Genomic DNA, 15365 nt, shown 5'->3' on the forward strand with positions numbered 1-15365 from the left:
AAACTAAAGGCTGTTGTTAGGCATGACTAGGCCCACACAGAATGTGCACGCACAGAAATCTGCTGATTTTCGCAGATTTTTAGCTCATCATTGAGTCTATTTTTGTGCGTACATTTATATTTATTCAGTTTTAAATTAATTTCAATAATATTATTGCCTAATATGAAAATGTTTAAGTTATTTATTTACATTACAGTTATTAAATTCATATTTTCTGTCTTTTAGTAGATATATTATATGAGAGACTTGCTTTTACCAATGTATAAGTGGATCTAATTGGAAACATTAACAGTTAAAAAGGTATTATTTATTTATTTAATGTATTAAGTTTTTAGTTCAGTACTCCCAAAATCATTCTGCATAAATCCGCAGATTATCTACAAAATTCTGCACCGAAATAGCAAAAGAATTCAGCAGATTCTGTGTGGCCCTAGGCATGACACAGCAAATACTTAATATTTGAGCCGTTTTGTAGTCCAAATGCAAAATGTGGGAAAATGAGAAATTATCTGTTAAAAAATCCATTATTCTGATTAATATTGACAACTAAATAAAAAAATATAACAGCATATCAATATATAGTGCATCCTTTTTTCTAAACCATATCTGAAATGGATTGTAACAATTAAACGGGAGCTGTGCAGTGATATGCTGAAAAGGAGTATGTGTATATTATGTATTATTATACATTTAGAAAGCCGTGTTATCCAGTTTTAATCCATACAGCTCGCATATTTGTTTTTTTAAAAGCAGATTTTTGACTTTTCCAGTCATGGAAGTGGCCAACTGTAGTACAGATCAGACCTGGGTCATTAGCAGGGTGGAATGAGAGTGTGTTGAATAGAGCTTTGTGGTCTTGGGACTCTCTGTGTTGTATCACCTTCGCTGCAGTGACTGGCTTTGACTCATAACTCTTTTGGCTTAACGAAACACATGGAATTTTCCTCCCCCATTTCCTCCCACCCGCCCGTAAGTGCTTTATTTGACTCTTTTACATCTGATATTATAGAATCAGCCAGACAATCAATAAAATGATACATGACGTAATTGTACTGCTTTCCAGGGCTAGGTATAATCAGTTTAATGACCATGTACTATGAACTGATTGGATTTTCATATTACTTCTATTATAGTGCATCTACAATGCATTAGAACCTGGAGGAACATTTTTGAGAGCACGGTTTGCTAATTCGCCGTACTGTTGTTGTGCTGAAGCTTTCCTCTGAGTGGTCAGACCCAGCCCACTGCCATGAAATTTGCCCCGCCCAGTTCTCATTGAAATATATTAGGAATTGGTATATAGTAGGATTGTTATTTTTACTAAAATAATGACAAACATTAGCATCCTCCTAAGTTTTAAAAAAGAAATCATTTGTTTTTTGCATGGACCCTTTTCACAAGCTTATTATTACACATTTAACGGTCAACAGCATCTTAAATCCTTGAAAGGTTTTAATATTTAGATTATTATTTTTTTTAAACGTATGAACATTTATACATATTTATATATGCATTATATCATCTTTGCCAGGGGTGGATTTAGGGATTTGGGGGCCCTAAGCAATTTCAGCCATTGGGGCCCAAAAGTCCTAAAATGCACCCTTTCTACTGTTTTTTTATATTACTCAAACTTCTTTTCTACGTTTTATCTTAATGCAATCTCTACATTTTAAATGATTATTTTAAACTACAAATAAACGATCCATAATTGGGGGGAAAATTTGCAGATGTAATAATATTTTACTTTATAATATTATTATTACATAACATTACATTATTATATTAATATTGCATTTTATTTTATATTAAATAATATTTAACTGCTTAATTTTTATTTGTTTGATTCTCACCATACAAAATATGATAGAAAACAACATTATATATCGTTTATAGGTATAATTTGTACTTCTAGATAGGCCGTTTACCTCGCTTATTGGTTAAACCTCCAGATCTTTGCTTCAAATTACAAAAAACAAATTACCGCTTGTGTGAGGCGTTTCTGATGTTATTCTCTCCTCTGGCTGCTGTTGTCAGCCTCACACAATTTTCTACTTTCATTGAACGACTTTATAGCATCATCGTGGAGCAATTTTCTATTTTTATTTGAGCAAATAAGATTGTAAAAAAATATTTGTTGTATTCTCCCATTCACTACGCTCTATGTTTACCCAACTATGATGACTTCCGCTACTTATAAACCCGGAAATGTGAAAAGGGTCTATGATTGCTGAGTTTGATTGTCATCTTTGATATCCTGTTATCATGTTGTTTTGGATGTCCCTGCCAGTTTGCATTGGAGTTTCTGTGTGATCACCAATGGAGTGATTGCAATCAATGTACTTTTGTAATTGGGTATTCGAAACCCTTTGGGACAGCATCAGTGTTTAAGCAAAATTGTATACAAAAAACATATCTTAAAAAACTGTATAGACCTGGGAGAGTCTTAAATTCAAAGCAAGTATTGTCCAAGTAATGTCGTTCAAGTGCAGATGTGATGCTTTGGCATTCCCGCCATCTAAGAGGTCATGCATTATTTTCTTCTCCCTTTAGAACTCGACAAAAAATGAACTTTTCAAAAAGGAAAAGGTTTTGTTATTATAAATTGTTTCAGTTAATTTATGATCACAATCAACTATATTCCTTAGTCAAGATTAGGACTGCATGATACCGGAAATATATGGAATATGAGATATTATTGTTGAGTATTTAGGAAGCAGTATTTCGTATGATAAAACATTTGTCTAGAAAAATGATATCTTTATTAGCTTTTTAAATCTTTTATTTATTTAATGATATTAAAACACACGTAAAATACATTTTTTTAGATCAAATTTAAATTAAAAACTGTCAAGGTGCAAACATTTAGTCATTAAACCACTATGAATGAGTGAAAACCTCCGTAGATATTCTGTCATTTTCCTCTTGACTCTCGCCATATGTATTTATTTTCAGCTCTGGGTTCACCTTTGGTCCGCTCCAACCAATAGCAGAACAGCAACTACTAGAGAGGTCGGTATAAAGATAGTTGGTCCCAATCTGATTGGTCAAATTTAGATGAACAACCATTCATTCATTTTCTTTTCGGCTTAGTCCCTTTATTAATCTGAGGTCGCCACAGCGGAATGAACCACCAACTTATCCAGCATATGTTTACCAGCGCATGCCCTTATAGCTGCAACCCATCACTGGAAAACATCCATACACACTCATTAACACACACATACACTACGGACAATTATGCTTACCCAATTCTCCTACAGCACATGTCTTTGGAGGAACCCACATGAACATGGGGAGAACATGCAAACTCCAAATAGAAATTCCAACTGACCCAGCCAAGGCTCGAACCAGCGACCTTCTTGCTATGAGGTGATCGTGCTACCCACTTCGCCACCGTGACACCCAGATAAACAACCAATGCATGAAATAAATGTAGTTTATCACATACGATCTGTGTGATAACGGTGATTTTGCGCTTATATTGTTCAGCCCTAGTCAACATCATGAGAAAACTGTTTTATGCTACCTTCATGCACACATTTGTTACTCCTTAAGTGCAACGTTCTATGATTATTACGCCAGAATGAGAGTTCCTAGCCATATCGACCTGGAAGATAGCAACTTTTGAAGTCAAGCTTTGATTAAAATTATTATTATTATTTTTTTATTCCTGAGCTTGATGCTTGTGGTCTAATCCGGTTTTATGATCTATGCTAAGCTAAAAGTGCTCCCACCAGACCCAGAGATTTACTAAATGGATTTAAAAAATGGTAGAACTCAATTGTTTAACTCCTAGAGTGTTGTAAAACGAACTGAAGCATTCCTTTAAAATTCAAGCGAAACATGTCCTCTCAGTTTTGCCTTGGTGCAACTTAAAATAAAATTAGGCCTATGACACTGTACTAGCATGTGATTTACAGTCCATTGTGCTTTGCTTTAAGTTCATGTATATACATGTATATTATAAAATTTCCAAGTCATAAGCTCTAGGTAATTGTGCAGCTGTGGTGGAGGTGAAAAGATGTGGTCATGCGGATGGTGATGCATATCTTGATGGGGACAGGATGTACAAATAGAGTAGCGCGTCTCAACCTAAAACATTTTACAGCACGACAGCATCTTCGGTGCAGAATGTGAACTTTGTCCATAATATCACAACAGGCCACAGACAGGATGACAGTTGCGCTTGACTAAAAACATTATAAAGCAAGTATGATAGACTTTTGTACTGTATAAGCAAACCTCTATGGTGAGAATAAGGCTGATTAAGCATGTACAGCAATCAGACGTGAAAAACTGAAGTGAAACAACTCTCTGTTAGGTGTTTTGTTTAGCTTTTTTTTCTTTTTTCCAAATGTGTCTGGTTGCTGACGGTTTGCTCAAGCTGCAAAGATGCAAGATATCTCTGGAGAACAAGGCAGCTCGAGTCCAACCGATGCTAGGTGACAGGTGCGTTGTGGGAAACACGGTTGCTCAGAAGCCACTGACTAATTGGGGCTTATCAGGTATTGCTGGGAAGCGCAAACAACACCTGGGGCCTTTGTCGGGCTGTCATGGGGATGTGGGTGGTGTCCTGACCAGGACTGGGGTCATCAGGTTTCACTGATATGGATCGAGAGATGGAAATCATACACTTGTCTGTAACAGTGACCTTTATGATGAGCCAGTTCTGAACTCTACAACAGCCTAATCTGCAAAGATTTCTCAAAGCTATGTGTATCCGTCAGATGTTTGACACCAAACGAGCAGCTTGTCGCTGCGCTTCATCTCATTTCCTGCCTCACGTATTACACCTGTAAGAATCCGAATAAACTTCCTCTGCTCTGCTTTTGTGTCTCTCGCTTCCACCGAAGCTTTCCCACATTAACTGTCTTGCTCTCCGCCATCAAATTTGAACAGGATGTTAGTTTTTCTGACACCACAAACACTTCCTCTGGCCTATAACAGCGTAGTTGTGTACAGGAAGACTGCTCTTCTTAGCCAGCTGGATTGTGGAGACCTACTACTGGAGATGAATTAGTAGTTGTGTATGCTTGCCCTGTGTATTATTTATCGTTCTGTATGATTAATGTAGATTTTTGTGGAAGGTGGCAGATATATTTCATACAGGATGGCCTGGCGTCCGCTCCAGTCTGCACAGACAGGGTGGAGGCGCTAGTGAAGTGAGGCCGGCTGGAGACAGCATTGCAGATAGACCAGACCATCAGGTTTCACACGCTGTCAAATCCCTAGATGAAAGGCGGCACAGGTCTCCAAGGTAACTCCAAGGCCTAGAGTGCATTCAAGAGGGACCTTGCAGACGGCGTGGTGAAATCACAAACACAAGCTGACAGCAGTGAAACTACCCACTTGAACATGTTCTGAGAGTGAAATTTCAGTGGGTGGACGAGCTGTTTTGAAACTTGTCCTTTCTGAGAAGGCGGCTTCAACGTATTTTTGGTATTTGATCTGAAGCTAAAACCTGTTGATTGTTTGCGGTGTGAAAAATGTTCACTGAAAATAGTCTGAATTGGAACACAATGGCTGTTTTGTAGCTGATGCACAGTGTAATTTTGGACCAGCGTACCCAGTGGAGAGTATCAAATAAAACATAACCTGCACAAGGAGTCCATTGTTCGTCTCTGTAGCTCAAGGAAATGGCCTTGCTGGATATTATTGGCATTTGGCAACAGATTTGTGGCACTGTCTGCGCAGCTGTACCTTATTGTGTTCTTATAGGTGACTGAAACTTGTTTCCTGGTGGTTTACATAACTCGGCATCTGTGCGAGGGGTTTTGAACTGTGTGCAGCAAACAGTGATGTCGAAGTGAGGTGTGTGCGTCATGCAGATGTCTCAGATTCCTGCCTTTGTCTCCAGATGCCATTCCACATGGTTGCATAGTCTCTACAGTGGCTCTTGCCTGATGGGGGATTTGCATCTTTCAGTGTTGAGGTTTTTGCACTGGTTGAGTTGATGATGTGTCTTGGGCAGTGGACCTCATTTGGTCAAGAACAGCTACATTTAAGCCCTTTAGTGAGTGGTGCAATCTTTCTGTCGCATCTCATTAGGCGTAACCACCAGCCTAGAGATATTCCACATAAATGTCTTGAGTCATCTATAGGTGGACATTCACCAAAATATTGGGGCTCTTTTTTTTATTCAATAAGTGACAGTAACGAGCAGACAGAAGATAATATGGGGGAATGGAGTACCAGATGAGTATGTGACAAAATATCATGGGTCAGCGTATTATGCGCCTTACCACTAGGGTGTAGCTTACTTGTTTTCATCTGTATTTTTTAGGGATGTCCAGATTTAATCACATGATTGGAAATCGGGCCCGGTCACTTGGTTTCAGACTCTATTGGAATCGGACGTTACCTCCCGATCAGGACTCGAATATATATGTATATGAATATATATGTTATGCGTTGGCACAGAGTTAGACGTCTTTCTTGACTTCACACAGAAACAGCAACGCGTGTGGCATGACATCACTTTGTTGCAGAGACGCTATTGGTTAAATGCAGGCCAAGTAGAATATAGAAGAAGCTTGAAGCGGAAAGCGCGAGTATGTCTGCGGTCTGGAGGTATTATAAAGACGACAACATTGTCATAGCAAACTGTGGGATATGTAAACTTGGGATTGCTTGCCATGTATTTTAAGTTGAGGTGCTATTTGTTTTTATATTCGATTTTTATTTTTATATAGGTCCAAATGTGAAGAATTTATGTGTTTTATTACTTGATTGTTTAAGCTACCTCACAGAAGTGCTCTGTTTTAGGCATGGGCCGGTATAAAATTCTGACGGTAAGATAACCTTGGGTAAAAATATCACGGCGTTGTAATTACTGCTCTAAAATATATTCTCTTTTTAATGTCTGGGTAAAAAAACACAACCTTTTCCCCATTGAACATGGTATTTATTTTTTAACATTTAAAATATTTTGAACAATAAATGTGAGGCTAAATAATTTCAATAAGTCATGGACTTCTGCTGTCTTAATTAGTTTCAAAAACACTGATTTCTTTTCAACTTGAAAAGGCATTTTTGGATATCTTTTTTGCAAGTCACTGCACTGTTCAGCTCTACAAAATGCTGGATATTGGTTTATAAGAGGTTTAGCTTGGCATGTGGAGGGTCCTTTTCTACTGTTGCCCTAAAAAAACTCAATAAAATAGTCAGAAAAAAAAACTAAACTTACAGATACCTTAGGAAATAACAGAAAGTTTTAAAGGTTATAAAACCTTGACTTTTCAAAAGCGTGGTAAATCTTAAAACTGGTTATCGTCCCATGAGTTGTTGAATGTTAAAATAAGTTGAATTAAATAAAAAAAGGAACATCCTGAATCTGTTTCTTTGTCGTCTTTATTTATTTTTTTTATGTATTATAGAAGTATCGTATCGGGTTTCGGTATCGGTAAATACTCCAAATCAAATGACTCGGACTCAGGGGGGAAAAAAACATGATTGGGACATCCCTAGTATTTTTTTTGGACTGTGGCTACATACTCAAACATCTCTGTTTGGCCTTTTAAACCGAAACAAAGACACGATTGCATGTAATTTGTTCATTTAAATTTCTTGTGTTTTTTTAAATGTGTATTTCATATTTCAGTGTAACTAAAGCAGCAGGAGATAATATTTGGCATATTGTGACTTACTTTATGCGAGTGAAATGAATTTTCGAGAAAAACAGACGTATATTGGGTGCAACCCAAGTACTAGATTCTGTCTATTAATGATGTTGATTGAATGGAGGCAGATCTGTAAATGAGCTTGAAGTTGATTGTATATAAGGAATTGAAGAAGTCTTGCATATGTCACCGGTAAGAAGTTTGTTGTTTTACCAGTCCATCAAGTTGAACTAGATCATCAAAACATGAATCATTAATCATGGATTGGCCTAATTGTTTACAATGTACAATCTTTAAGATGTTTTAGAACAGTGTTTCTCAACCACGTTCCTGGTGGACAACCATCTCTGCACATTTTCCATGTCTCTTTAACCAAACACACCTGATTCAGATCATCAGCTCATTAGCACAGACTGAAATGATTGTTATGGGCGTGATCGACAAAGGAGACATCCAAAACATGCAGTGTTGGTGGTCCTCCAGGAACGTGGATGAGAAACACTGCTTTAGAATATAGATTACATTTCCATTTCACACTAACTAGAAGATTTTTTGTTCAGGGCTTGATGATATTACAGGTATTTCCGATGAACAGTACTGAGAAAAGCTGAGATAAACCATAATATGCACTAGACAAGCATATATTTCCTTCAATTTTTTAGCAAGCTGAAAGCTGAATGAGGTGACTGACCTGCCTGAAATGTCAAAGACTGTAATTATATATGATCATTTGAATATATGTAATCACAAATGCTTGCTACTAATTAAAATAGTCAATCTCAGCATTTCCCCTGTGTATTTAGTCATCAGCAGTGCAAAGGAGGTGTTAAAGGAGGGAAAGTTTAAAGCAGTTGTGGGCTATAGAGTGGAAAATACACTCTAGTCATTTATATTGAAAATCGTGCAATTCTTTTAAAATGTGCTAGACATTCAGAAGGATAAGGTTCCTGCATGATTCTTTTTCACATCCGGTGTGGTTATGTTTCTTTGTGTAGTAAGACTAAGCATCCAGTCTTGCATATAGTTGCGTGTAGGTGTAAAAGGCTGCATGTCACATGCACTACTTTATCTTCGTTCATGGGGCAAGAACAGATTGTAGCTGAAGGACAGTTCTGGCATGAAGCTTTTACTCAGAAGGGAAATTCCAGAGCACAAGCTATTTTTGGTTTTACAACATGTGTCTGATCAATGCTGGACCACTGCTTGCCTTTCAGATAAAGCCTAGCACGCACTACGAAAAGAAAGCTTAATAGTCTTTCATTTATTTATGTCGGCAACACAAGGATGATCACAGATGGTCCTCTTATAAGCACAGCAGAAGTGGCAGATGCTACAATTCATTTTTAAGCTTGAGCCTAAAGAAAGCAACAGTGAGCAATTGTAGATCGTTGGAAGCAAAACAACCTTGTGGCTTTGATTTTTGTGTAATATGCACTGTTACATTACAAAACAAGAGCAGAGCTCCCATTTTAACCTGGTATTAAAATATGCTCCAATATTTTTAAGACCATTATGAATTAAATTTCAGATTCATAAAGGGCTAAACGCTGAGGAATTTTTTAAATGGCCCAAATAGAAAAGATTTGTATTTGCCCTATCAAAAACAATAATAATTTAATACATTTAATCATACAATAATAATTTAATAATAATATATATTTTTTTTGATATTTCTTAGCAAAATATTTTAATTATTGTGTATAAATAAGCAAGGTAAAATTTCCAGCATAAACTTTAACTTTAAAAAAAAAAATGTTTTAAAACTTTTAAAAACTATAATAAAATAAATCTACGCACAACAATCTCTACAGGTCAGTGTCCTTAGAGGTAAATACATGGAGCACTTTTAAACTAATTCTATTGTATGGAAAATAACAATATTAGAGTTAAAAATAACCCTTTTAAATAAAAAGTTTAAAGTTTTATTGATATAAATTGTTGTATGGGTGTTGGATTGGGATTTGGGTAGCAAGATTGGGTAGCCATACATGAACAAAGGAAAAGTAAGACCTAAAACTAAACAAAAAGTGCTCAGGGGTAGCTTAAATAATGTGTCGGAGCACTTTGGGTAAGGGATTCATCAGAATAAACAGCAAAAATCAGTCCAAACCATTCGAAAAATGTGGGGAAAAAATGTGTATTTTTTTAAATTAAGACCTGTTTAAAAAAGATTCAAGACCTACAACATAATATGTAAGACATTTTAATAAATAGTAAATATTAAAATACTAATAATATAATATAATAGTAAATATTTAAGTTTAAGAAGTTTTAATAAATATTAAAATAGTAATAATATAATAGTAAATATTTTTTGTAAATATTTATAGTTAATATTTTATAAAATATTTAAGTTTAAGATTTTAATAAATAGTTAATATTAAAATAGTAATAATATAATATAATAATAAATATTTTTTGTAAATATTTGAGTTTAAGACTTTTTAATAAATAGTAAATATTAAAATAGTTATAATATAATAGTAAATATTTTTTTGTAAATATTTAAGTTTAAGACTTTTTAATAAATAGTAAATATTAAAATAGTAATAATATATTATGATAGTAAATATATTTTTTGTAAATATTTAAGTTTGAGGCTTTAATAAATAGTAAATATTAAAATAGTAATAATATTATAGTAAATATTTTTTGTAAATATTTAAGTTTAAGACTTTTTAATAAATAGTAAATATTAAAATAGTAATAATAGAATAGTTAAAATTTAAGTTTAAGACTTTAATAAATAGTAAATATTAAAATAGTAATAATATATTATGAAAGTAAATATATTTTTGTAAATATTTAAGTTTAAGGCTTTAATAAATAGTAAATATTAAAATAATTGTAATATAATTGTAAATATTTTATTAAATATTTAAGTTTAAGATTTTAATAAATAGGGAATATTAAAATAGTAATAATATAATATAATGTTAAATATTATTTTAGTAAATATTTAAGTTTAAGATTTTTAATGCCTAAAATTTTGATTTTGAGATTTAAGGCTTTTTAACGGACACCCTATAAATACATGTGTAATCAGGGGCCTGAATATCAATATGTAATCGTATCATTGAAACCACATATGGAGGTAGTCAAAAATGCATGTATAGTGTAAACTTATCTTTTTAAAATCTGTACGTAAATGATCACAAGACTTGTTTGAAATGGAAGTGCATCTTTTGTGGGCTACTTGTCAAACATAGATAGCAGATAACACATCCTAATACAAGGTGGAAGCATTAAATTGATGTCCACTGGCTGACCAGCTTTCATTTTGTAGTGTGTACAGATTGGCACAATCATTTGTATAGCATTTTGTTAGCCATATGATTCATTTTCTTTTTGGCTTAGTCCCTTTATTATTCAGGGGTGGCCCAACAGCTGAATGAACCACCAACTTATCCAGCATATGTTTTACTCAGCGGATGCCCTTCCAGCTGCAACCCATCACTGGAAAACACCCATACACTCTCATTCACACACATACACTACATATAATTTAGCCTACCCAATTTACCTATAGCACATGTCTTTGGACTGTGGGGGAAACTGGAGCACCCGGAGGAAACCCACACAAACACAGGGAGAACATGCAAACTCCACAGAGAAATGCCAACTGACTCAGCCGAGGCTCAAACCAGTGACCTTCTTGCTGTGAGGCGACAGTGCTAACCACTGTGCCACCGTGACGCCCTAGCCATATCATTACAACTTATAATCATATGGCTTTTGACAGATGTTATCTCCAGCAGAATGGCAGAAACAATGACTATTTTTTAAATGAATAGTTCCACTACTTCAATTGTTTGGACACACAGGTAGTCCTGACCAAATTGGTTCATGTTGTTATGCTCAGCCCATTTAATCAAGTTGTTTAGTGCAGTTAGTTAGAGTTCCCAGAATTCCAACAACTTTAAGTGTGTGTTTGATTTGTTGATATTCCATGTTTAACATTTGACCCGTCAGTAATTTTCTCTTTTGTATTTGTTTCCAGGTGACACAGAGGAGCTTCCTGGGCCGCTGAGACGTGACTTCGGGCTGGGCGTCTCATTTCCTGTGCCTGGCCCAGACAAGCTCAAAAAAGCTGCCCTCTGAATGACTACTGGCCGTCTGTTTGTGGGGTTTTGCCAAGCTGTCACCATGAGCAAATACTCCCAGTACTTCAACAAGACCCTCATCCAGGTCCACTATCTCACTGCTAAGGAGATGACCGCGGAGGAACTAAAAGACCGCCTTGAGAGTAAACAAAGCTTGAGCTCCCTGAACATTTTATTTGTCATAATCTGCAGCATCATCATCTTGGAAAACCTCCTCGTGCTCATTGCTGTGTTTAGGAATAAGAAGTTCCACTCAGCCATGTTCTTCTTCATTGGGAACCTGGCCTTCTCTGACCTACTAGCTGGCTCTGCATACATTGCCAACATCTTCCTGTCTGGCCCTAGGACATTTCATTTGACTCCTGTCCAGTGGTTCATACGAGAAGGGACTGCTTTCATTGCACTGTCCGCCTCAGTTTTCAGCCTGCTGGCTATTGCTATCGAGCGCTACATTGCCATCACCAAGGTCAAGGTTTACGGATCCAACAAAACGTGCCGCATGTTTCTTCTGATTGGAGCATGCTGGGTGATGTCCATTCTTCTGGGAGGTCTTCCTATTATTGGTTGGAACTGTATTAATAACCTGGATGATTGCTCAGCTGTTTTGCCCCTCAACACCCGATACTACATCCGGTTTGTTGTCACCATCTTTAGCATCATCTTGCTGTCCATTGTGATCCTTTACGTTCGTATCTATCTCATTGTGCGCACCAGCCACCAAGAGGCCACCAATTCTCCAGCGTACGCTCTCCTGAAAACGGTCACAATTGTCCTTGGCGTCTTCATCATCTGTTGGCTGCCTGCCTTCACCATCCTTCTCCTGGACACTTCCTGCAAGATGAAGCAATGCCCCATCCTCAGTAACGCTGCCATCTTCTTCAGCTTTGCCACACTGAATTCGGCACTGAACCCGTTGATCTACACCTTGCGGAGTAAGGACATGAGGAAGGAGTTCTTGAGGGTCCTGTGTTGCTGGGGGCTGCTCAATTGCGGCAGACCTCCTCACCGCTGCATGGTACCACTCAAAAGCTCGAGTTCAATGGAGCACTGCACCAACAAACATGAACATCAGTCCATTCCCATCATGCAGGACTGCACTACCTGTGTTTGATTTCGTCTACACAGTGCCCAAGTGTTTGCAGATCCCCACCTTCTTGGAGGCAAGGCACATACGACAGAAGTGTTCAGAGACCTTGTGGGTCAAACAAGAATCACAACTAATGACTCTTACATTTAGAGCAGATATGCCAGCTGTGTTACCAGACTCCCATATGTCCTTAGTCGCTTCTGTCATTGCAAAGTTTCTTGACCATCACAGCAGACTTGTCCTGCAAATTAATCCATCAACAAATCCTACGAAACGAAAGAAAGCCTAACGGAAATGGGAATATGCATTTTAGCTCTTTGACCAAACATGATCAATCAAAGTTGAAGATATTGCACTTTGTAGACTTTGTAGGCAGTTTGGCATTCTGTACTTCTCATGTGCTGAACAACCTACTAGAAGTCACATACAAGATGTATCCTATCCACTGTCATGGTTCAGAAATATGAATGGACAGACTGAAATGTAAAGATCGACAATGCACTCCAAGTGAGCCAAACCACCATGTATGCTTGCAGAACCTCTCCTAATGTATTTATCGAATTACTTGATATACGCAACACCCTTTGATTACCAACAGTAAAAGTATTCCACGACATTGTATTGCATGAAATTCTAACCTGTGTAAAGACTAATATGTATGCCAAGCCTATCTACAGTTGTCAATGTTACTCCTCTATGTCCATTTTGTCCACTCACAGTACCTTACTATTCTTTCTTTTAACATTCCTAATTTTTCCTAAGAGGAAAACCCAGTCAGTACGTCATTACTGAAATCCTACATTGAAATTCTCCCAGCAGCTGATGTAAATGCTGGACCTGTTGGCATGACAATGTTGTAGCATTGCTGCGGCAGCGTGTGCTTTTTTTTGTCCCCTCATGATGAATTAAACTGAATATACGAATGAAGTGTTACGAGCGAACGTTTCCGCTGATCGACAGTATTACTGAACATCATTGTTCTCCTGTTGATTATTGGGCTTGCAGCAACAAGAAGAGTCAACTTAATGGCATTTAAAGTTAAAAGTAATTGATATGCCATTGATGAGATGTGAAACTCTGAGATTAGGACAAACTGAGCATAGCTTTTTCTCTCAAATTCATTCTGAAATCGGAGGGAAGTGAGGTGTTGTGCTCTTTTAAATGGTTCACAAGTCTTCCGAAGAAGCTATAAACTTCCTGCAACCACAGGAAGTCTGGTGTTTCCTATGCTTTTTCTAGTTGTATTGAACTGACCTTAATCTTCTCATACGTTAATATCATCAGCCCAACACTTTCACTCACAATGATACCAGTTCACAATTTGATCCCAACATGTTTTAGTTTCCTCTGTTGATCAGTTCAGTTTAGCAGAGAAAGCACTTTGGCAGCTCTTCCAATACCGGCCTATTGTTTTTTCTTCTTCTTTATTTTTATGCATGAAGAGTTTAAGACTGTGTGAGCATCCCTATCACTCCGTTCAACGTAAAACATAGCCAATCCTGTGGAACAATGTTTTTTATTATTATAAATGTATGTATGTATGTATCTATGTACAGTATGTATGTAATGTGTATACATATAGAATGTCTTGTGTGCAATAGCCTTGTGTTTAGTAGCAAGCTACCTGTGCTAAATCGGTACAATCCCAAACACTAATGTAGGTACATACACATTAGTTAATTTCTTTTTTTTTTTGTAATAAAAATAAATTAAATGCATCAAATGTTGCTTGTTTGTGTTCATTTAAAATGTTCTCATTGCTAATTCACTGGAATCCAGATAACAATCGTGCGCATTTAGCATATCCTTTAACAGCGGCTGTTGTGTGCGTGACACAGAGATAATTAATGCCACTACGTATTTTATTTCGCTGTATTGTGTTAAACTGAACACAGGAGACTTTATCCCACATATTACAGAAATCTAAACAGACAATGAAAAAAATGCTAACATGCACGAACATGGTTAAGGCCAGACTCGCTTTGACATGAATCTGTTTGCAAATAATATTGCCTAGATCTGCTGGCCTTGATTTCTGACAGTCCAATAAGTGCCAGTTCCAAGGTTTTCTGGGAAGGCAGATGTTTAGCCGAAGGGTTTTGTAGAAAAGGGGGGAGTGTGATGAGATCAATAGTAATGGCATTATGGGAAAGGGGTGCCTGGGAGGCCAGTGGCTGGAACAGCATGACCATAAGCTGAAGGTGCTCATTGCTCAAAAAGTCTGTGAACCCTGATTGAGTGGGCTTAAAGATGGTCTGGCCTGGTGTTTGTCAAGCATCCAGAATTTCTGGGTGGGAACAGCAACCCGCCCTGGGAGACGACACAGCTGGGAATATGGCCAGAAGTTAGCAGGAAGTGACATCAGCCATGCTCAAACAGCTGCAAACATATATTGCTGTTTTTTTCAGTGCAATCTGGGTGATTAAGAGCCATTCTCTACTCCCACTCCACCCCAGCATATGTGAGAACATGTTTATTTTGGAGAAGACGCTCACCCAAAGCTGCAATTTACCTGCTTTACAATACCGCCACCTAGTGGTCAGCCAAAGAAATCTG

General features: G+C 37.0%; 1 protein-coding gene across 1 annotated transcript in view; it reads left to right on the plus strand.

Annotated features, from left to right (window-relative positions):
• Positions 1-14532, plus strand: part of s1pr2 (sphingosine-1-phosphate receptor 2) — a 45617-nt gene extending 31085 nt beyond the window's left edge. Inside the window, exon 2 of the mRNA XM_056454077.1 lies at positions 11620-14532. Coding sequence (XP_056310052.1) covers positions 11721-12833 — 1113 coding nt within the window. The 5' untranslated portion in view covers positions 11620-11720 and the 3' untranslated portion in view covers positions 12834-14532. The remainder of the gene's footprint in view (positions 1-11619) is intronic.
• The last annotated feature ends 833 nt before the right edge of the window (positions 14533-15365 follow it).

Source organism: Danio aesculapii, chromosome 3, assembly GCF_903798145.1.
Source record: "Danio aesculapii chromosome 3, fDanAes4.1, whole genome shotgun sequence".
NCBI classification, from domain to species: Eukaryota; Metazoa; Chordata; class Actinopteri; order Cypriniformes; family Danionidae; genus Danio; species Danio aesculapii.